General features: G+C 46.9%; 1 protein-coding gene across 6 annotated transcripts in view; it reads right to left on the reverse strand.

Annotated features, from left to right (window-relative positions):
• LOC125500211 (protein trachealess) overlaps window positions 1–25,148 on the reverse strand; it is a 160,710-nt gene that overhangs the window by 14,877 nt on the left and 120,685 nt on the right. For 4 of the 6 annotated variants that reach the window (XM_048652101.1, XM_048652097.1, XM_048652111.1 and 1 more), the window contains one exon: window positions 9,051–9,289. In XM_048652101.1, the coding sequence (XP_048508058.1) occupies window positions 9,051–9,289 (239 nt within the window). Of the gene's footprint in view, window positions 1–9,050; window positions 9,290–18,624; window positions 19,854–25,148 lie in introns of those variants that run through there. The other 2 variants (XM_048652108.1, XM_048652105.1) reach the window with 2 other exon arrangements.

The raw sequence follows: 25,148 nt of genomic DNA on the forward strand, positions 1-25,148 counted from the left end.
GGGAGGGTGTGATATTACATTATATTCTTCATATGCTGCAACCACCGTACACGCTACAAAAGTGGCGGGAGGGCAGGATCGTGACGTCACACATATTGCAGCTCTGCGCCGGGATAGCGAACGCCTCGGGGATTTATGGGCCTAAGACCCTCCCCCTCGTCCTCCGGGCTACTTCCACTTTTACCCACCCCTATACGTATATACGTATACGTATAGGTATACACGTATAGCCGGGTTCCCGCGAATTGATCCTCCTGGCAAGGAGCCGCGAAATACGACCGAATGTTTTACAGTTATTTATCTCCTCCGCAACATATGGCACCGCTGTACAACCCGAAAAGTACATCGTCCCTTACCGCGCCAACGCTTCTTTCTTTTTTGCGCCAACCGAGAAAGTGCGGGTGTCTCGACGAAAAAAAAAAAAAAAAAAAAAAGGGAAACAATAATTGAAATCGATCCGAATATTCGATAAATCTATATAACCCTACGATGTGTGACGCAAGAGTAATTGCGGGAAATTTTCAATAAAGGGTTGGCACGACGTGGATACAGGTCTTCCCGGTTACGTAATGACGTCAAGGGTGTGCGAACTGCGGTACGATCGCGTGCGATAACTGTTAGGGTTATAAAAGTGAGCTTTAAAGAGACCACTTGACGGTTAAGCCGCAGCACGAGCAGCCCTTCTTCACGGTACGGGATGTGGTATCCACCGCATACATACATATACACATATGCCCCGGGTCGACGCGGCACGTGTAAAAATGCAGGGTACATCTTTACAGCGGTTTCGGATCGCGCTGGTGTCTGAAGGGGCGTCGAGGGTTACAACCGGAGTGCCAGTTTGATAGGCCATCAATGTAAACCAGTGTAGAGTCGACGGGTGCACCGCCGGATGGGCGGGCGGTGTGTTTTTTTTGACGGAGTCGAACGTGAATGCCGTAGTAGCTACCGTACGGTGGGACGAGTGGAATACGGGCGTCGATATGGTGTAAAAAAGCGGTATAGGTGCGATCCCCCGCGGTGCCGGAGATCGCGACTCCCCGTCTCCTTCGCCCCGGCGCGGCGCGGCGCGGCGGCAACATTTTTATTCAGAGCAGGGCTAGGATACTGCCCCGTGAGGCATCGGGTAATGGCGATGCCGAGGGGCGCGGGGGGACAGAGTGAGCGGGACGTAAAAGAGAATCGGTATATAGCGCCGTTTCCTATCCCGCCGTACGAACGGCTTTATGATCCTAAACGATTAATCTTCATATCGGTAGAGCGAGGAGGAGAGTGGGAAGCTGCCCCGCGGGGACATGCAATAATATTTCACTCAAAGCGGGTCGGGTCGTTCGAACGAACGAACGAACGGTCCGACGGATTGACGGGACGGACGGATGAGATGCGAGGTATTTTCAACGGGCCCCCGAAACCCACCGGGTTACATTATTGCGGACATTAGCACATTTCCTGCGTTATTCCTCGCGAGCTTATATCGCAACGAAGAAATCCCTCGCCGCCCCCTCCACGAAGGGCGCGATCCCCAAAATATGCCCCGAAGCCCGGGAGTACGGAGGAGTTATGATTACCGGCATTGTGCGCTTCTCAATCATAAGAATTAATACGTTCGAAGCCCCGTTCGCGCTACGATCGGGAGCATAAGGTCGCGTGTGTCATACATTGCGTTCTATTGAGTGTTCCGATGCCGGGCGAGACAACCGATTCACCGTGGGGCGCTTACGACTCTCGTGGAATAATTAATACTCCCTTTCAGAAAAAAAAAAACAAAAACGAACAAATATATCCACGTTATTTGACCAAATGTCACACGCTGGCTGGTACATGTACATATATACCTGTACAGATACCTATAAAATATTGTAATAATCGTAAGCCGGGCACGTGCCCAGGCCAGCATCTTATTTGCATCCGGCATTACGGGGATATGGCGGTAGCCTCTAGGTAGCTACAGTCTTCCAATCTTCGCCAAGGTATAATTCTCTGCAATTCCGAGGTCTTTGTGGGATGCGTTTGAAACACGTGGTATTTGTACACGCGTACGATTTCTATGACCCTGACGGTTGTACGAGCGATGTTAGCGTACCGTATAGGGTATACACCGGGTAATAATTACCGTGGGTAATAGGAAAGACGTTTGGTTCGGCATTCGGTATTTTCCCGGCACCCGCGTCCACCGCGTGGACCACAAGTGTTCGTTCGGTATTTGAGAAGCACGACTTCTCTCCGTACGTACGTATAACGAACGAATTTCTAGCGTTGCCGGTTAATACGGGTGGGTATGCAGGTTACGCGCCACGCTGTACGAAAGTTTACTTTACACGGGGACCGTCTTCATCGATGTATGGCGTACATAGGTGTGTTCGTTCCACCGCCGCCAAAGGCGAAATTAAAACCTTGTTACGCCACTTTAACGTCGAGTCACATATTTGTATATACATACATATTCCGTATAATCGTACGACACCTCGAGGGTTTCAATATGTGCTTTACAGTACGAGCTACCTGGCTCCGAAATTCTTTCCAAATATATTCGGCTGTATTATACGTTCTACGCGGAGACTCCCCACTACGCTGTTGCTAAAAGTGACCGGATCACGTCGCGTGGTCGCGCGTGGTCGCTCGTGGAATTGGACGGTGTTCTAATTCGGAGGGTTCGTTTACTTCGGGTTTTCGTTTTTATATCCTTCGTACAAAAACGTCAACGTCCGTGCATCTTACGGGTACGTCGTTCCTCTAGAAATTCGTGAGAACGCGGTCACCGTTCGTAAGATGTATGTACTCCGTAGCTACACCACGTGAAATGTGAACGGGCGCGGTGAAAACTTTTCTGACAACGATATCATCAAAAATCTGTAAATGTTTTACGAATTCGGTCAGGGGAAAGTTTTCCCACCGTAGACTCGTGTACACTACGTATATCGCGATGTCTTCGCCGCCGCGTCGCCCCGTTCCTATTTCTTCGACGAATTAATAACGATACGAGTACACGCGCCGATTTGAAAACGTGTGCCATGTAGAAACCGCGCCACGCAAGACTCCATTTAAAATCACGGCGCATGGTATTCGTGAGCGTAAATAGGATGATGCTAACGAGGCGTTGATTAGGGTATTGGTGACGCTGATCTAGTTAAGCGCTGCTTAATTAGTCAGGTGTGTTTAGTTAATCCCGGTATTTCATTAGGCTGGTGCGCCGCCGAAGGGTGCCAGTGTTTCTCATCCTAAAAATTCAGAATTCCACGTATATTCTCGATTTTTGTCATCAACCGAACAACAATAAAACCACCCCCGCGATTGTGAGCCAAAAAAAGAATTCCCCCCCCCCCACCTGAACACGGAGGCGTTACGGTCTCTCCATTTTTATTGGAAACAAACCTCACACCCCCGTGAGGAGACTGCGAGAAAATTGTTGGGGTAAAGTTGAGAATACGATTCGTTGAGCGTCACTGGTCTAACCCTCGGTGGCGCGCAGGACCCTCGCCACTAACTAGCCTCCAACTACGTTAAACACTGGTTTAAACTCCCTCCGAGGTTTTCTGGTCCCCGACAAGTCGCTCTCGTCAACGTTCCCCCCTCGTTTCTCGAAGCGTTTGTGAACCGAATCAGCTCTCATGACGTTCAACGTACGTACGTATATCTGTGTGTAAGGGACGTGTACGTATACGTATGTATACCGCGCACGGCGAAGGGTGTCGGTAACCATCGGCAGAATGCGGGGATGAGAAAGAAACGCCCGAGTTAATTATTATAATAGTTGGCGTTCCGAAGTATGATTTTTCTTTTTCTTCTTCTTCTTTTTTTTTTTTTTTCTACGATTTCTGGAGTAGCTCATAACCACGTAGTTGGCGAAGAGAATATGCCGCATTACCTTGGTATAGTTATACAATACGCGAGTAATACGGCTTATGTGCGGTACTTACAAATTGCGGCTGTAGTTGAGCGACCGTAATGGCATAACGCGATTCTAAAGATTACCCCGTGGCACGGGCCCCCCTTTCGCAGTGGTCAAGTAAATCTGCACCGTGGTGTATTAAAGAACTGCAAGGAATCCGCTCGTGATCAATCGTCACGCACGTGAGAGCACTCCGTTGCTTGTTCCGTCGTTCGAGATGGCAAGAAGGTTACTACAAGAAACGGTGTTAATGGAAACAATTCCGCGGTTATAAATGATGGCTGTGCAATTAGGGGATCCACTATGTTCCGTCCGCGAATAAGTGACCGGCGCATGTTGGAACTAATGCATCGCTCATGTTGCGGAACGAGAGGGAAAAAAATTGTAAAGGAAAAAATTTAAATAAAAATGAGAATAGCACAAGCGAGCGGGATGAATCGAGAGATGTTGAGATTTCCTGGATTAATTGATTGGATAAATAGAAAGAATAGCGATGCTCATCAAGATTCAACTAAAACGGATCTTCTTCCAAAAGTGAAAAATTAGCGATAACTCGATCAATTTTGTAGATAGACAAATTTGACTTGTGAATTCGGATTTCTGAGATCAAAGTACATAAGAATAGCATATAAAACCGAATAAAAAAAAATGTTGATGTTTGACCCTAAAATCGAAAAAACTCCAAGGGGTACCCCTTTGGATTTTTTCGATTTTCGAGCCAAAAATGAAGTATTTTAAAAATCCATCACAGGACACTTTTCTTATGTGTTTTGACCCCAGGAAGACGAATCCGTTGGTCAAATTGAGCTACGAATTTTTCCCTCCGAGATATCCTTGATATTTGACTTTTCGGATCGATAAATCGGCGATACCTCGATCAATTTCATAAATAAATAGGATATAATTCCGTCACATAAATTGGCGCGGTTACATAAAATCATTCCGGATGACGCTGGAGGTAGCAATAATTCTTTCTCTCAAACGGAAATTCTAATGCACATCATACCGCGAATGCGGTGTGCATAAATATAATAGCGGTGTATCAATCAATAATTCAATACAGGAAATTTCAATCACCGCGTTTAATCCGACAAATGCAAAATCCATTCCGATACTTCCAAGGATCCTCCGCATCGCGATACAGTTCATGGTTCGGGTGAAATTAAATCTGTGTATTATCAAAGTGAAAATAAGAAGCGAAATTCTCACGTTTCGTTCGACAAAATTTTTGAGCCGCTTGCGGAGCGATTCGCAATTTGAAACCTAATTTGCGTCGTTAAGTTCGGCAATCCCGTTTTCACCGGGAGAAGAGGCGGCGCGCCGTATCCGGTGGGGTAGAAGATATGCGGTAGATTTAGTTCGACGTCGAGTTGTGGCTGGAGGCGTCTAACTCGATTTTGTTAGTTTAGTTACATCCATGGCGGGTAGAACGCGCGGCCCGCCGTACCAAGGGCTCGTAGGGGTTGCCGTGATTAGATTTACATGTGGGCTCTTGTGTTCGCTCGGGAGGCGTCGGGCACCCGGTTTACTCGTACGCGTACCCCGTACAACCATCTACGTACCTATATATGTATACCATCTACGTAAGCAACTAACCACTGTACCCAAAAAAACCGTAGAAACGATTCGAAGCCTTTGGCCGTACCACGCCCCTCAAAACTCTCCGCAAATATACGAGGGAGGTCCTCGAAGGGAAGAAGTTGCGTCTCATTAGCCTTTGCCCCGTGAACGCGCAAAATCGCCGATGAATGTCGTTTCAGGTTGAGGAAAAAAATACCACAGGGTGAAAACCGAATCTTCGTTTGAGACGCAGGTACCACATCGCGTGAAAAATTAGAGAATTCTCCGTAAGATCGATGATGATAACTTGATAAAAAATGGGGATGGTTCGAGGTTCGGGGGGGATCTTGAACTCTTCACGATTGAACTCGCGCCATTTTATCCGCTCCGTTGTATATATACGTGTTGGTCAGTGACGAAGCACCAGCCAATTTCTGTTAAATGAAGCTAGAAAATGAAGCGGGCGTCCGATAGAATCGCATGATTGTTGGCAACAATACTCGATTACTATGTATCTGAGAATCTTTTACCGCTCTCCTAGGCACGGCTATACGTTGCGTCGGTGTGGAGTAGCGATATATGAATGAAAGCGAACATATATCAAGGGACCGAATCTATCTATTCCGGGGTTGTTTACGCTACCGCGAACTCCGAACTTCCATCTATCGCTGCACGGGAGGAGGAAAGGCGGATTCCGAAATAAACTTCCAAGGTTGGAAGACCAGCGGGAATTTTATTTTATTTTATGTATACGTTCCCCGGGACTATAATTTGACTGCATGCGAACGTATAGCGAAAAATGTCGATAGGAAGAGACGGAATTCAATTTGAAGTCAATCGAGAGTATGGAAAATCTGCATTAGGATCTTACCTCTACAAGAGCTTCGTGGTTTCATGGAAGGAAAACTTTTCAATATGCATTTCAATTGAAGAAAGAGAAAATTGATGTCTTTGGTTTATCGAAGCCGCATACCGTACGTTACTTGTTCACCGTCCAATGCTTACGAAAATACACGTAATTATAGTAGAAGCAATTCAGATGACGGCGAACCATTCGTCATGCTGGCTTCCTTAATCAGATGACAATATGGTTCATGAGCACAATAATCGTACCGTATTTCTTACCATATTATTCGTATATGGCGGTCATCGACGAGCTAAAGCCGATTCCATATTAGAAATCTAGGTAGTCGTACAGCTGAAGACTTCGCCGATGTATATAACCTACGTATGCAATTATGTAGTATTAGGAGGGGTATGCCACATCCTGTGCCAAAACTCTAAGGTAATCTTTATTGTAAGAAAGTGAAGTGTCGATCGAAGTATGCACGCATTTATTTATCATTCGTTAGACAGATCGTTAAAAATACGTCGAACAATCTTTGATACCGGATAACTTCAAAGCTCCAACGATTTCTAAATCGATCGAGAAAAGCTTCCCCGAGACGTACGTATTCCTGACAAAGTATGGCGCGATCCGAAAAGATCAGCGGTTAAATATATATAAGATACGTGACATTGACAATCGGATAATTTCTCGGCGATTGACTAGCTGCCACTCCGATGACATTAGAGGGAAGTCACACACCGATGGAAATATATATCAGAGAAAAGTGTTTTATGTTTTACCGCGAACTTACTACAGTATCACCGTATCCGTCGTTACGTATGTATACTACACATAACGGCTCCGTACGGTTTGGCGCCCCACATACCATATATCCTGACGAACGTGTCGTGCGATAAACGCATCGGGGGATGACGTCGTTGTTTCAATGGAGTTACGCCACGTGTGACTGTCTGGCGGTCCGGTCCGTTGATTCGATTTTTTTTTTTTTTCTCTTATTCCGTTCAAGTCTCTCATCGATCGTTTTTTTTCTCCTACGGGGTGTTATTTGTTTATTTATTTATTTTTTTTCTTGTTTTGCGCGTGCACAGACGGCGATGTTTTACCCTCGTGTAACAAATTTGAAACGCCATCGACGACGGACCCTTGCCCGGTACCGTACACCGAGATCGGATACCGATCCATCAGACTACATCAACGGCAGATACTCGAATTCGAAAGATGCTGTGAACGAGATCACTGGACCGGAAATGGAGACCCGCTGCAACGCTAGACCCGTCAGATTCACCCGTTTCTACACATGTACGACATGTAGCCGGTTGTCAAGTGCAAAAAGGAACGAATCGTTCGATGTGTATAATATGTGTTTGTCTCGTAATTATAAATGCATGTGTCGCAAATTTTCATTGTATAAATTATTCGCGAACGTATATGGAATATCGTATATGGTATAATAAGAAGCTCGATAAAATGCGCAGCGTTGACTTAAACGTACATAACAATAATACATGTCATGCTTAATTAATCATGGTGAAATATCAGTGAGTTTTTGAATTAACATATCATTGCATTGCGATGAACGCGTTATAAATACAACTGACAAGCGTTACCGCGTTCCCGATCTATATAATCCATGACTCAAAGATGTATAATTTACATGAAAGAAAAGTAACGCGCAGTATAAGTATGCAACGTATCGTATGTACTTATTTATTGCGCCGAGTTACGTCCTATTTCGGGCAAGGCATATAAATTTCCACGGAGTATTGGACGGGGATTTTGAATTCATGCAAAGCGACGATAAAAATAATAATCATCGACTCCGTCAAATAATCCGTATAGATTTTTGGCCGCGATTAAAAATCGAGGTATCGCAGCTGTATTCGGCAGCAGCATCATACGTCGACTTGCGTCGTTGGCGAAGTGAATCGGACTGTTTCAACGGCATCCGTTGGCCGATATAATTCGATAAAAGATGATCGGAGACGGGACATTACACGATGTCGGAGGATGGGAGAATGTGGATGAAAGATGGATGAAAGGGTTCCTTAATTTTGCCAAATTACCTCCGAGGACAGGACCTCTACCAGCCGTAATACAAGATCCCGGACACGGAATACGGACAATAAATAGCCTTGGATTCGGTCGGACATTGCGAAGTAGAAGTCGAGGGGGCAAGCCCGTGTAAGTAGGTTTAGTTTAGTACCACCGTGCGCGGTTGTATGCCCCTTGTAATACGTGTACAATAGCGACGAGTTAGGAAACGGAAGGACGAGAAAAATAAAAGAAGGAATACGAGATAAATAAAGGCCAGTGCACAAAACACACCGCGCGCGATGGCTACGGAGTAGGGAAAAGAAGAGCGTACAACCAGTCGTTCGGTTTGACGGGTGAATCGACTAACGGACAGATAGACGGACAGAAGGGATGGGGACAATCAAGGGAATCCTTCTTCTATTCCATTCCATTCCGTTCCATCATTCCACCCGCCACTCGCTCGTTCATTCACTCATCCCTTGTGCCCTGTGTAATTCTGTTACAGCTACCCGCTATTCGTCGTACTCGTCGTTTCCACCGGCCGTGCCATCCCGGTACTGGGGTTCGCTTCGAATTCCGCACCGATCGCTCCTCGGTAATGCCTATACGTGTGCGCGTAAGACCGAGTGCGGTGACATCGAATATGCGGAGAGTTTTCTCGTTTCGATGAATTAGGAGTATCGCCGAAATTCATCGAACGTTGTTTCGTTTTCTTACCTTTGATGGATTTGTTTGGCGGAGGTCCGTCCCGACTCCATGGAGGATCCCCGTGCCCCGAGAAATCCCGGAGTTTGAGGTAGGATATTGTGAGTCTTATGATGGACGCCTTGTCCAACTGGGAGGTAATCGCTGCCGGCAACGGAAGCATTTTCGCCAATTCGTAAAATTCGAAGTTTTCCTTTCCTCGTCTCGACCGGGCAGCATCTCTGCTCTTCTCTTTCCGGAGCTCGAGTATACTGCAAGTTGAAAATGAACCTCCGTTAGACACACCGAATTCCATAGTTGCAGGGACACTTGATGACACAAGTGTAAGGTCACGATACTCAAAGCGAATAATCATATACAAACACATCACATAAAATTTTCACGACCTATCTAGACACAGATTATCAATCGGTTTTGTTCTCCCCCGATTTGCAGTGATCACAAAAATATTCAACCCCCTTTAGAGGCGCATGTCATATATATATACATCAACGGATTATCACCGATCGCCACAAAATTGCATCTGCTCTACCTCGAATAAAAAACCACACGGTGGTCGATAACAGTCCACGAATTTACGATACTTGAGCGACGGCAACGTTTGTTCGCGAACACTTAGAATTTCAGAGCAACATTCACCATGCATTATCAGAACCTAAAATAAAAAATAAACAAAACAAAAAACAAAGAGAGAGAAAAATTACGGTTATGATATTTCTAAAACAACTCAAGACCAGGTGATCGCTCCTCTTCGGCGTTTATCACCAAATCGTTGTTGTCTGCTGGAAAATAATACGAAAATCATTGTTTCCTCATCTCGGGAGAGGAACTCGGAGAAAAAAAAGGAAGCAACATATTTGACGGGGAGGATTTCTGCGGCGTGAAATTCGGATTCCGCGTGGACGCGCTCGTGCAGTCTGGTAGGTCTATGTGCATGTCGCATTTACGGTTATATAGCTGGAAATCTGCATAAGTACATTGTCCGGTGAATCGAGGCGTGGCCGAGAGCGTCCGTCGATTTCACGAGTACCGGACGGCGTGAGCAGTAGCCCATCGGTACACGGAGCGTGGGCGTGCGGTCGGTGTTTATGGTGGCCGTTTGTGGGCAGCGCGTAAATCGCATGCATTACCGGTATTCCGTCGAGCCTATCCTTATCGACAAACACCGCGTATACATATAGGTATGATACGTACGTAGGTACGTACATTACATCGCAGACGTCACTCGTCGCGCGGAAGCTTTCGTTGACCACGCCCTGCAACGATGTAATATAACAGAATGGAGCCCGCGGTACGAATCCACGACGAACTTCGGCTTCTGGTTTTGCATTATTTATTATACGATGAGGTCAATTAGCGGGTGGACCAGCCGCTACTGCTAATCAAGAGGTTTGCGGGACTCGCGGGGTCATCATCCCTAACTCGAGACTAACGAACAACGAACTTTCATCTTCTCTGTATATATACATATACGTAAAATACCGGAGCCAAGTGCGTAATTGTAGAGGGTCTTAGAATTGTACTTGTGATTCGACGATACCTGGCAGAGTCGTTTGGATTCGAGAAAGTTTCGACCAGTTTTATAGCCATAACGGGCATTAGAGACTCGAATATCTATCGGCGTATGTCGTTATGTCCGTTAGATTATAATTCGCCTCGCCTCGGAGGAGTACATAAGCATACATAAAAATACTGTCGGCCGAAGGTGCGGATATCGTGTAGCTGCGGTAATAAAGGCTTTCGACTGTACGCGATGGACACGCGTGTATATATAGAGAATGACTTTCGAATTTATATTGCTCGATAAAAATAAAAAATACATCGAGGTATTATGATTTCTAGAGAGGGAACAATCCGCCTCGACTCGGTCACGGCGACCGGACATTTTTGTGTCTCGCATTCGGCAAAAAGTCAGCGATGTATAATTCGCTCGTTCCGATCGAAGATGAATCCATCAATTTAGCGGATTCGGATTCCCGGCCTCTGAACGTGTTCGCTCAAAAATAAGATTTTGATTCGCGATCCGAAAAGCAGCTTTTTTTTTTTCTTCTCCCTGGAATAGCGCGGTATAAGAATGAAACAACGAGAGTTCACTATCGGATTCGTTGAGTCAAGATGGCACGTATCCCCCGAACGACCCACCGAGGAACCCTTTCGTCTTATACAACGGGGAAAAAAATGAGGTTGTACAATTAAACGCGCCGTTTAAGCCAAAAGGGTTAAAAACAAGAAGATGGCTTTTTATTGGGTCGCTATTACGACGCTTAACGACTGTAAAGCGACAGCGTTGTCGCCAGTCAACTATGCTCCCTACTTTTGGAATAAGACAACCACCGCAATCTGCTCTGTATATAAACTGTGACACCCAAATACCCCCCCCCCACGCTGAATTACCATTATACTTATTATACTCCGTAGATCCGAAAGGCCTCGAGGCCCGCGGTGCAATCCGCACCCTTATTCGGGGTCTCGAGTCGTAAACCGCGGGCTGTATGTACATAGGTACTGGAAGCACCGTAGAAATAGAAGTAGAAGTAGATATCGAGAAGAATCGCTAAGAAACTGAGGGCTGAATGTAGGAGCGATCCGTTGAGTGGTAGAATCGCCGGATCCGAGGCGTGCGCGGTCTCTTTTCGAGGCGTATAAAACGTCTAGTAACGCGAATTCCGTGTCCCGGTTGTCCCAGCGGAGTAATCACGAGTACTTACCCTCCGTAGGATTCAGCAGACGCTAGCTGCTTCCTTTTATATCTATGTATATATATATACATAGATATCCGAGTCTTTCTTCGAGGACTTTTCTCTGTTTTTGAGGAGGGGGGTGAAATTCGCGGGTTCGGTTCTATATACAGCTAGGGGCGTACCGCAGCAGCAGCAGCAGCCGGTAAAGGGTTCGACGGAATTCACCGCGTGGTCTTCACATAAATAGCGCCGGCGTATTTTCATTACAGGAAATGGAGTTCTCTCCGTGGATAATTAGTCGTTTCGAGGATAAATATATATATAAGTCGAAATTCCCGCGGCACCTCGCCGACGCAGGGGCTCTTCGAAAATTGCCAACGGCATGATCTTGTTTAATCGAGGTTATCCCAAGGATTACACTTGCGATCGGATAATTTTCTTATTTACCTCCGAACTACTTCCGGTGTAGCGAGCTGACTATATATATATATCCTTGTCGGTCTGCGACCTCGAAACCACGGCAATGGATGAAAGAAATATTTGAAGCGAGACAAAGCTCCTCGATGTATTTCCGATCCGTATACCCAGTCGCTATAAAAAACTCGATCATTCCGTAGGTACGGGAGGCGTGCGAGCGTACGTCGGCCCCCCTTCCGGGGTTTGGGGTGCGCGGCGTTTTAAAGCAAATCTTACGGCTGCGGTAGCTAGACGAACATTTCTATATAGCTAGGCGATAGCCACTGTGAATTTGGCGGTCGTTGTTTGCACGGGAATTCGTAGGTGGCCCCGAGCAGACGCGGGTTAGTCGCTGATTGAAAAGCACCCTTGGGAACGACGCCCCTACGCGTATATAGCTGGCTGTGAAAATCTCTGAAAATCGTTGATACTAAAAAGCCGGCGTTGGATAAAGCCCACCCTTAATCGGGTTATCGAAGGCTATGGGGCTATAGCTCTGAAGCGGACGTGCGCACATGTGCTAAACGAAAATACTAGCCAAGGGATAAAAAGTTGCGGTGCGTTTCTATTTATTTACGTTCCATATTTTACCAGCCCATCTACTCCGTGTGATATATAAACCAGACTAGGGAATCCCACCCCTCCTCCTCCTACCAGCCCTGCAGCGTCTGTGAAATTATTGACAATAGTCAATTGTGTGTTCGGTTCTCCACGTGACACGTACGTGTGTAGACGGCTATATACGGGGAGCACATTCTGTGGGGGAGGGGTGAAGATCGACCCGGAGTGTGATTAGAGCTCGGACCTTCCGGTGCTGATTGCGCAAAGATAAAAGCGAAAAGGTTGGCCCTACGTATAGGTGTACCGTCAGTTCCAGCCGCTGTTTCTTTTCCTTTTCTTTCGTCCCGCGTTCCTCTTGATCCGGGGGTCTCTTCCCTCGGGAACGCGAGAACGGCCGACTGGCTGCCTGCTCCTCGTATACGTATGTATAACCGGGGTACACCCGACGCTCCAGACGCGTGAAAATAAAATTAAGCCGAACTTTCGGTCAAATTGGTTGAAATTGGGCGCAGCTCGAAGGTCTCCAGAGACGCGAAGAGGTCCCTGCTTCCTTTTTCCTTTTCTCTTTATTTTCACCTATATCGTACACACGTTACTCTATACACTCGAGCAAGTTTCTCGCTTGCGATGGGCCTCGATTCGCACAACGTCGTCGCTCCGGTGGACGTACGTACGTCGCGAGGCAAAAGGCGACGGTTGTTACGCAGTAGGAGCTACAAAGACGAGGCGAGTAGTGGTTGGAAAAGTCCGGAGTTAGACGGGAGCTTGCGGAGGATGCGGAGGTCGTCGTGTATGCCCGTGTATTAGTAACGCCGCGGACAAACGAGGGCGTTGAGTGCCAAGCATCAATAATTCAGTAGCCGACTATGACGAGATTACCGTCAACCCCGCGCCTCGTATTCCGAAGCAACGTAACAAAATCCATCCCCCTTTCTTCGCGCCTTTTTTCTTTTTCTTTTTTTTTTTCTTCTTATCCTTTTTATATTTCTTTTTGCGTTTCTTTTTTTTTTTCTCTCGGCGATCCGGGATCCGCGACACGGGAGGAGTTGGTCCAACTTCCGGAAATTCGTTGCATCTATATATATATATATATATATATATATACGTAGCACCAAAACCCCTTCCCGAGCTCCACTACTTTGTTATCGCATTCAAAGAATTTCCCACAAAGTAAGCTTTTGATCTGCGGCACTCTTCCTCGTCCCGCCCGGGTGCGAACGACGTTCCTTTTTTTATTCCTACGAACGTTTCACCCCGCAAAACTCTAATTCGACCACCTCCCCCAAACGCCGTTGGAAAATTGTGATGCGTACCATCGCCGCTCGGACTAATTCAATTAAGCGTTTCTGTGGTGCGGTGGGATGCCCTTGGCGCCTTCGGCAGAGCGATCTTGGCATCGGCCGACCGACCAACCGCCGGCACCGACCACCTCCATCACCTGGGGGCATGTGTCCGTACATTTTGCCGGGCTTGGCCCCCCCGTATATAGTATACGTAAGTCGATATGAAGGAGGGACGTGGCGAGGCAAAAGCGGGCCAAGTGCTGCCGAGGTCCCGTGGGGGCAGTAGCCGAGCGCTACCGTACAAAGCTCCTAATGTTACGGCTCCAGTTTCGACATAATTTTCTTTTGGCCCTCGGTACGGTTATCGACGAGGGCCCGCCACCTCTCGCCTTGCCCACGATTTCTTTTCTTTCTATATCTCCTTCTTTTTCTATTTTTTTTTTTTTTTTTTTGATAGGATTTGGACAAAGAGAACCTTATTTCCGGAACCCCGTAAGTCAGCCCGGTCAGCCGCCATCTGCATCAAGGACGGCGCACGGAGACCGGAGGGGTGCTAAGCCCGATGCGCATAAAGACCAGCGATGGAAAAGTATTATTTTCTTATACCTCGTCGCGTATAGCAGCGAGCTGGACGAGCCGCAACCATGAGGAAGGAGGAGCTATAAACCACCCGGACGCATCCTCCGACGGTAAATCACACGCGAGTGACCGACGCGCGCATACAGGTACATATTTGATGCACGTGTATATGCACCGGGACCGTCGCAGGTATATACCTTTACGTACTTATATATATATATATATATATATTAAAAAAAGCACGAGAGGCAAAAAAAAAAAAGAGGAAATCCACGGAAAACGGCTGCTTCGCCCGGCGTACGAGTGGGCGAGAGAGAGAGAGAGAGAGAGAGGGCGGGGGGGGGGGGACACTCGATGACGCTAAGATAAGGGACGGCTTAAAGTCTACGTGCCGGGCCTTCCGATGTTTTCCTGCATGAGCAGAAAGACCGAGCCTGAGAACTTTTGGTGACCGTTGCGCCGCGCGGACTCCGATGCATTCACGACTGTATTATTATAACATTTACGTTGCAACGATGCAGGCGCGGTGCGGAGGACGTAGCGCGAGTCGTTCGCAACGCGGGGCCGCATCCGCGCGGGCTCTTCTTCTCGCAACGCTACGCAACATAGCCGGAGTTCAATATACCCGTGCAACTGTTATACGTATACGTGGTGCAGCCGCGAAGCGATCGGTACAATTGGTATAAGTTGAAGGGGCGCACGTCCCGTAGCTCGTTTCCGGACATTCTCGCCTTCCGACTTCCGGGGACGTGAGCTCGTAACACCTTCTCCTTTCTCACCTAACGTCGGCTCGTGTGTACATACACGTATATACTATTCATCGTCGCTGCTCAGTATACCTGATTCGGAATTCAAACTCGCGGTCACTGATCTCGCTACACGTATCCTACGTAACACCCGCGAAGTGCAACACACGAAAAGTACACAAGTATAGGTACAGCTACGAATACAATTAACGGCTGATATGAGAATCGAAAGAATCAAAAGTCGAGTACCGTTACACGTTCAGCGTCGGTTAAACGCCGTTGTTGGGGTGAAAAAAATATGACAATTGATTCGTTGTTGCTGCGGCTAATTGGTGCGTAAAATTCGACGACGACGAGCGTCGGATGCGACGTTCGCCGGTCAGAGGCAGGGTGAAAAAAAAAAAACTGAAAAAGGGAGAATGAAAGGCGAACGGGGATAAGCCGAAGGTAGGACGTCACGCCGGTGCGGCACCCCCTTCCCGTACTAACTGAGAGGTGTTGACGGCTCCCCGGGATGCTCCGTCAGCGGTCCTCTGATCGCGTAGGGGTTTATTGCCGCGCCGTGACGTCCTACGTTCGTATATAGCAGCGGCATCCCGACACACCACCCTATATCTCCGCGCCTTACTTTATCCCTTGCACCACCCTCCGCGTGGCGTTCGCCCACCCCGGAGGATACCCACCCAGCCGTATATAGCCACGGCCCATCAGAGGCTCGCTGTGACAGGACTCTCTTGGGACGGGCCGGTATGGTCGTTCGCATTTTTATAGGGGGAAACCGAAGAGGCGAAGCATTTTGTCAGGGACTCTTCCAATTTGCGATTCGTCAAATGGATCGCGGTGCGATGCGCGCAGAGGTTAAAACTCCGCGGCACGCAGTCCAAACTTGCATACCGTCTCCCGCGAGGAAGATATTTTTTTTTTTTCTCCTTTTTCTCGTCTCCTTATATGGCTACATGTAGTTTTCGCGGTCGACGCGTGTAGGACGTTAATTAAGCGTTATTAATTTGCGCATAAACTGATATGAAACTGAAGATCGCTCGTACCGTTTGCAACGGGAGGATACGTAATCGAATGAAGTATTCCAAGCTGCATTACAATAAAGTAGCCGTTCACGCGGGTGGAACGAACATATAATTAAGTATATAGCGATAAATTGTACCAGTGGTAATTATATGAGAGAGCCATTTAGCTAAAGGCAAGACTCAATTACAGATTATTGAACGAATCTCATTTATCATGGATGACTATTGTCACGTCACTCCGGCACGTTACCGATCAACGAGCGATATAAATCGTGAATTTCGATTTGTACAGTCCTTATAGATTACAATAAGAGTATAAAATGGTCAAGAGTTTTTCGAGCAGCTTACGTGCAATGGACTAGTAATGTCGGATCGACGGCTCGTATCGCAGGTTCATTTTCCGATTGAAAACTGAAGCTTTCAAATAATAAATGAGATCCTTTATCGTCGACTGACAATAAGAGGTCGCCGTTACAAAGTTATATACGTTTGGAATTATATCGATCCGGCGCGGCGTCTCGAAGAAGCCTCAGGGTTGTCTTGAGTGGTGTAATTTACACTTTAAATTACTTTGCTTCATGAAAATTCAACAAACAAAATAAGCTCGGCGAAGGAACTCTTTGCCATTGAAATGTGACTTTGATAATCTAAGGTGCGCGGTTGCGTGTCCCGTCTGATTTTGATCGGTTAATCTGGATTATATAGTCAAGACGACAGTCCGGAGTTTCATTCGAATCATTCCAGGAACGAATTTCACGCCGTTTCTTTGTCGATCGGGGTTCTCTCCACCTCCGCCCACGGGATAAAATATACACGTGTAAACGTTTGAAATAACTTTTAGCTACGTACACGCCACACGTTACCACTTCTTACCGATCATAGGCGTCTCTTCGATGGAATCTACACGCCACATGTATAACGACTATACCTATGCTTGCGCATCGCTTGTTTAACATTCCGTTACACTTTCGGGTTGATTATAAAGACAGTCGTTCGATATTGTAATCCGTGTCTACCGCGCGGAAGACCTTTTTAAAAATAGAATTTCAGAAGTTTGGGCAAAAAACGTTTGTACAATGATGGCGTAAGGTATAGATCGTTGTTAACGTATACCGCACGTGACGTATAATTACCAACGTATTTAATACGCACTACGTTTTATATAAATATATTATACGTGTACACACATATAAGATCGCTAAGCGGAGTATAAATAACGTCTAGCGTTGGATTGACGTTTGTAATAATGTACGTGTGATGTAGGAAGCTTTCATATATTTCCGTCGCGGTCGTCAATGAATATTGAATCGCGAGTTCGGATGAAAAGTTCGATTTATAACAAAATGGACTTTCGAATTCGTTCTCATTTTTTCTACCTTTCATTATATCGCTACATGTACATATGTGTACTCGCTTTGCATTTAACGTATTCATTATAATATAACCGACATACGCCTGATATATATAAATATTTAAATAATTTTTTGCCTTCACGCCTTTACCTAAAATCCTTGAGGGAAAATTTCAAGTACAACACGAGCATGCTTAAGACTAGTGCGGGCTGCACGTTATCCTCTCAGAGCGGCTCATCGTGTAGAACCATTTTTACCGCGACCCGCTGTCCGACGATTTTTATTTTCATTCAGCTATCCGTACATTTTTTTTGGTTCCGCCAAAGAATGGTATGACTAAAATCGGAAGCTGCGGCACCGCGGGGGCTCGCTGGGGCATGTAACGTTATCCGGAAATTTTTCGGCACCTGAATAGCTGCGTGTAACCGAAATTACGCGTGCATGGAGCGTGAAATTGAAGTGAAGACCGTGAGTCGGAATTCATTGATGAAACATTATATACCCATAATTGCAGGCCCGTATTAAACGCCGCTCATTTCGAACCGTATCGCTAACGTGGTAAAAACTAATATATCCTATACAGCGCCTTCATTCCCCCAAAGTGTATCATGTAAAATTATGAAACATGTACATCGGGTAGCGAGAAGAAAAAAAAAAAGTTCTTAGATCGATCACTGGATGAATTTCGGAACCGATAATTGTCTTACTCTGTCCTACACCCACACATGGGTAAGTAACGATACACATTCGATGGTATGTGTGTAGAGTGCGTGCAGCGCACATACATGGATCTTGTGTGCCGTGTAAAATGGACGTACGACGTACAATTGCCCACAGGTGGGTGCAGCCAATTTAATAAATTTAGAGGTATTTAATAATTGAAATATAAGAGAAACAACATGCCCTGGCTCGAGGAGAGGACCCTGACTCTGTTTGTACGGGACACAGAGGTCCGCCGGTACGAACCAGGAGTGCGTGAACGCGGGGTTGATGTTGAGGGCCCCGGCGCCCCCTTGATGCGGTCCTCCGATCCCTACGCCAACACCAACGCCGACCGGGCTCTGCCTCTGGAAACCCCCGTAGTCCATCGCCACCTGATACGGCAGCATTCTTCGACCTTAATTCGGTCAATTTACTTGTCCCTTCCCCTGTTCGAATCTCCTGACCACTGGGAAGATTATACAAATCGCGCCGCGGTTCAACTTTACGCGTTCGAATATAATTCGTCGATCTGTTCGATGAGAGCGATCCCTTCAACACCTCATCGCGCGATCCGCATATTGCATTTTTTTCTGACGATCTTTCGTTTTTACTTCTCTTCCTCGGAACAGCTGCACCACTGAAACAATTATTCACTATTGCGTAGAACCGCGGTGCGGATGATCCGCACGTACCGAGAACGAGATCGTCTCGAGCACCGTTGCTTCCGATCTCTCTTGCGTCGTCTCAGGTTTTGTCCACTAGCTATTTTTTTCCCCCTTCTCTTTTATCACACACAATAATTCACCCGCACGATTTCATTCTGCGATTGGTATCACCGGCACACCAGCTCTCGCCGACGTCATCGTCTTTGCAGTTGAACACCAAGAGCGACAATCACTCGAGGCAATGATGAATACGTTGCACGTCGAAGATCCGAAAATCCTTGCTATCGGTCATATAGATCACCTGCGCTCATTAGGTACACGGGCACTTTTGAGTACTACGTTTTTCAACAACGAAAACTACTGGAACGTGATTTCTTTTTTTTTGGGTTTTACATCATAAACGTGAACGACGACCTGACAATCGACGACGAGTTATCTGGAACTTGGTGAACCGTATTGTTGGGCGATTCGCCGATCTCCCTACGGGGTAGTCGGTCGCGTGTTGCGATCCCCCGCGAACGATGCGGGTGGGAGGACTGGACGGGACTGTACCTTAGGTGCCGCAAGGCAATAGACACAGAAGAGGAGTCGTTGAGGTCGTGGAGAGGGCGCGCGCCGGTATCTGGGCGGAGCTTTTGTCGCGCGAACCTCCCGGACCGCCCCGGGTAATCCGGATCGCTACAGGGAGCTTAAGAACCACGTGGCATTCCGAAGCCTCCCACGCTGTTATTGGACCTCCCGTTTCACTCGAACGCCGGAGGGAAACACCTCCTCCGAGGTAACGGAGGTAAACAAGCTCCCCGAGGACGTCTCTCTCCGCCAAGACCACGAGGTTTCCTTCCCGGCGCGAGCCTCTTTCGAATCCCCGACTGGTTATCGTGGCGCCCGAAGGGATCCTTGTCGAAGGTCCACGTGCATCCTGGGACTCCGAGATGGGCTATGGAGTGACCGCTTTGTAGTGTGCCGTTCGGTGATGATGCAGGTGGCTTTTTTCGAAGATGAAGAGTCCGAGTGTTTCAAAGATTTCTCTCCCGAAAACTGTTCAATAACATGCTTTGTGAAACTCGAACTTTTTCCCTTCTTCTGTTCTACGTCTTTTTTCATCGAAAGTGAAAGGCATACTTGCATCCCCTGAGTCTGATTCATACCGAGGAAACTCTCTCAGATGGCATGCTGCTTTTGAAGATTGAGGTAGCAACAAATTCGGCGTTTTAGTAGATTTGATGTCATTATACAGGATGGGTCACTCCGAGTGTCGACAATGGGAGGGGCTTAATAGGTACGAGACCCCGCTCTCTCAACTAATTAACACCCACTTTCCTGTAGCGAAGAATTGTGTTTCATATTTTTCGAAGAATCTCCTTCAATCAAATTCTTAAAGTTTTCAATTGGCTGAACCGGCGAAGCCTCGTGTCTAGTGAGTCCCTCCCATACTCGACACTCGATGTGACCCACTCTGTATATTCCAGACCGAATCTATAAACAATATACACATAACACACGGTACACTTCGAATGTTTGTCGTACTATCTTCTTCGGGATACACATTTCCCTAACCGTTTGATGCAAGTGACGATCATTTGCTCAATGGTGCTTAAATGACGTTGGTACAATCAAACCACTGTAGCTAGGTGGACAATTTGACCTGTCGTCCCTATTCGGTAGTCCATCCATCTTCATCACGTTTTACGTACATCGAGTATCAGGTATATAAACACGATCATACACGCAATGTACATCAACACTCACATTCTGGTCAGTCTTCGAATATCAATAATGTCGTAGAGATGAAATTGACCACAGTTTGAAAAAAGACGATGGTGTTCTGTAATGAAAAGTTACCGTTTCACTGTACGTATGGTAGAAATGAGCTTTGCTGAATGTGTACGATCGTACAATCAATCACCGTTTTATATAGTTCAAAGTTTTACCGTAGCGAAAGCACATAAATGACAAGTTATGCTATATGCTCGCATCTGCGGTGGCGTTCCCATGTCAAGCTTTTCAGGAAGACAACGATATGTGCAGCATCGACGATCACCGCGAAGTGCATACGAAAAAGTGAGACCCGCGTGCTTTGTTATTCAACGCCAATCCCATGCTTCATTTTCATAACGTATTATAGTCAGCCATTCATTTAGAATTACGCAACCGGATGACGTAGACATAATCGTAAAGATGTATTTATAAGCAGCGTCGATTATACCGCGTACATCTCAATGCGTATGCCCGCCATGCGCTACCGCATGCAGCTGTCGTCGTATACCCGCGGCGTGGGCACACGGTCGTCGTGGTACACCGAATCACTTGAGTATAAATCAATGGCCTTATTGTATGAATTCATCGGCGATCGATGGCACCGTTATTTTATCAAAGATCCAAAAAATTCCGATCATTCGGCTTTCTCTTTTCTCTCGCTCTGGTAGAAAAGCTGTATCCGGTCATCCGCACGTACCCACTTCGATTTCGAAGTCCTCGTCCTCGAAGTTCACCTCACAACCTTCCTCGACGACGGCAACGTATTCGAGCGCAGGAGGTCCGAGCGTATAGCTGTCTACCGAGTAAGAGTGCAGCGAGGGCGATGCCAGGAATCCCTGGCGCAATCAACAAGTTGTTCGTACGCGAGGTGCAGGCCTATACCGCCGCCGTTTTGGCCCCACCGTTGCGCGATAACAACTGCGAACCGTAGGAATCCGACCCCTGCAGTGTGTTTTCCCTCGGTCCTACTCGCGTCACATCTATAGTAGATGCTAAATGTTACAGCTTAGGTCGCACGTGCACTACACCGGCTTCCCTGCACGCCGGGCGATTCATTCAATAGCCGGAGACGCTCCGGCGACAACGGAAAAAAAAATAATTCAATGCAATTTTATTTTACGTCGAGTCGACTCTTCAAACTCACCGGAAACCACCCTCTGCGGGGTCGGAGCGTTCGCTCGGCTTGGCTCGGTCGGTCGTTTCCAGAGGCAGCCGAACGACGGCATCAGGGACTCCGTGTAATACGAGGAACACGCGGCAGCGTCTACTATCTTAATGCGGATCAGACCCAGAGCAAAAGTTATTCCATGCCTGGGAATTAGTCCGTGTAGGTTTATCAGGTCTCTAGCGTACACAAACTTGGCTAAATTAATAGTTCTCTTGCGCGATACGCTAGTGCAGTATGGGGTACGCGAGAGAGGTGTGCGTTTATATGTTATTGCACTACGTACGTTAGATACGACGTACTCGATCTGGTTGGAACGTAAGTGCGATTCGACGTAACAACTGTACGATATATCGAGTTCCACTGATTATTGTACGACGACGATTGCGCACTTTCAAGTTCTGGAAAGCGTAAATTATATTCAGGTGATATGGTAATTGAAAGTGATAAGCTGCCAACTTATTGTTTCCGGGATTGAAAAATGCAAAATTTCTTCGCTGCTGAATTCTCTGTACATATATGTGCCTTTCTAAATTCCATCGCAACTTAATTTCTCACACCAAAAGTAAGACGTGTCTCGAAATTAGATGTTCAAAAATAAATGAGGAGGCTCTTTGTCGATTCGTCGGAAAAAAAACCAGAACTATCTCAACGTGAACTGGATGTCATTAGTCGAAACGAAACTTCAACAAACGCAGGTAGATCCTATTTGAAGACTGCATTTGTTTTTTCCGTCTTCCCATCGCTGTTTCCAAGGTATTCCAGCCTCTGAATTCAGGTGGCAAGACTTCCAATCTGAAAAGTTAAGGTCACGCGAGAACAATGATCCGGCTATTACACCGATCCCAGCTATAGTCTCGGACAAGACCTCACCCGGGCTGAACAGCGGGCCCGAAAGATCCCGACCCACCGGTACAACATCCCTTCGTCGCACAACCGATTTCATCCTACATAATACGACACAGTCTAAGGGCCCCAACCTCCAGCTGTTCATCTTCGGTCTTTCTCTCGTTCATCTCCAACACTTTCGATGCAGTGTGGCCTTTGGATCGAGCACGGATTGAAAATTTTCTGCACGGCTCGAATTCGCTCGAATGAGGCGAATTTCCATTAGAACACATACGAACGTCGGTCTGACTGAAGTTGAGATTATTTTTGTCGCACGAAGCGTATAACGTAGCGTTAATTCTGTTTTTCGGTCAACGATTTATCAGGTACGCTCGTTACGAGCACTCGGGTCATCTCCCTCCACGCATACCGGTGTATCCGAGGCGTGTGAGGTATACTTATACGTGTATAAGATGTACCCCGGAACGCGAGTGTCACGGTTCGATTCCACGGGTATTAGGACGTCTCTTCGAGAGGCTGACACTCGCCAAGCCATGCGTGGCACCGAGTTTCTTGAGCCTTTTTCGCATCTATGCTTGATTAGTTAATCACTGGACCATGCATGTGGCCTAAACACTTCTCTTGTGACTAAAATCTGAATATATATCGCTTCTTCTTACCGGTCGAGCGTGTGACGACGTTATACGTAAGGATCGTGTAACGTGCGATTTATTTATCACCGATAAACGCGGTCGTCTGACGAACGAAAAATAAAACGAACGCGAACTTCGGAAGAATAAGTGATTCGAGATCGATTTCCGCGAGCCTCGGACGACGTACTTTCGATCTTTTTTTTTCTCCAAATTTTTTTTCTCCCCATCTTTCTCTCTGGCGATTCGCGTTACACGCCACTCTTGGGAAACTTCTTTACAGCTAGATGAATTCCGTGGTAACTATGTGCTGGGAAATCGAGCGGCTAGTACATAAGAAATAAATCGAATTTAACGGTTCTCCGACGACCCCCGTGCGTACAAAATACATTTCGACAAAATTCATATATTATATTATAATATGTACGATCGAACTCGCGATCGTCGCGCAGACGGTGAAAACTGTACCGCGATCGCGCTTCGTAATTATTCGAGCGTCTGCGTCGCTGCAGGTGTACATCTGTATCGTCGTCGTCGTCGTCGTCGTCTAGCCAATGGCGATTTCCTTAAATCGCAGGAACCGATAAACCTGTTGAGAATAAAGCGACGCCGAGGTGAAGACGTATCCCTCGGTGGTGTGCACCGCGAGACGGTTGTCCTGGACAAGAGTATGGCTTTAAGTTCACCACCATGCCAGTAGTATAACGTCGACTACCTCGTACTTAGCATGCATCCCCCGGCATGAAGGAATCCTTATTGTATCGTTGAACGTGAGCGTAATGCACAAATATGAAGTTAGCCTGCGGGTTTGTCCCTCCGCCGTTGCAGTCCCTATATATCCGTGTACCTCTACCTTTACACCAGCTACGGTGCTGCAGCGGCGGTCCCTTCCCGCTCCCGGTGATAACTCCTTCCTCATAATCATACATATGGATGCCTCGTGTTTGTTACCCCGCAGCCTTTAACCATGCACTTCCATGTTTACTCGATCACCGGGCTATTGTCTCCGCTGTACGATGAAAAACAACAAAAAAAAAAAAAAAAAAAACGAACCAAGGAAAATGAAAATATACATTATGACCGTCGTTGTAATATTTGTAGCCCGCTGCCGCAGCCGCATCGCGTATATCGTGACTCTTGATCTTCGAACCTTTCGTCTCAAGTATGAAGAGAGAAAAAGTTGTCCTTTTTTTTTTCTAAGTGAATTTCGTGGCTTCGATAGGGTGATTATCGACAGTTGTACAATTGCCGTTCTCTACGACGCGACAGGTTCGCGTTGCGCGGGGAGTTTAATAATTAATCCAGCCGTTAGAGGATTAATAATAACAGTTGCAAGATCGTGTTGCACCCCGAGGCATAATGCTCCGATTTTAGTCATCTGGATAATATCCCTTTTACGCGTCTATAGCGATCGGTATCTCTAACCCTTGCTTCGGCCATGTATCAGCGAGCGCATAAACGTCGCCCTGTGGGTAAAGAAAGGCCCATAAAATCCGCCCTCGTGGACGCGATAAGAGTTATCTCCATTCTCTAATTGAAAGTTAATTGGTCCACCATTTAGTCGCACCGAGGTCGCCCGTACCTTCGTCCTCCTCCTATACTTCGCCCCCACCCGCCGCCACCCGCTCGGATGTCTCCCGGCCTAGGGCGGCAATTTAG

The sequence above is a fragment of the Athalia rosae genome, chromosome 1 (genome assembly GCF_917208135.1).
Source record: "Athalia rosae chromosome 1, iyAthRosa1.1, whole genome shotgun sequence".
Classification (NCBI taxonomy): Eukaryota; Metazoa; Arthropoda; class Insecta; order Hymenoptera; family Athaliidae; genus Athalia; species Athalia rosae.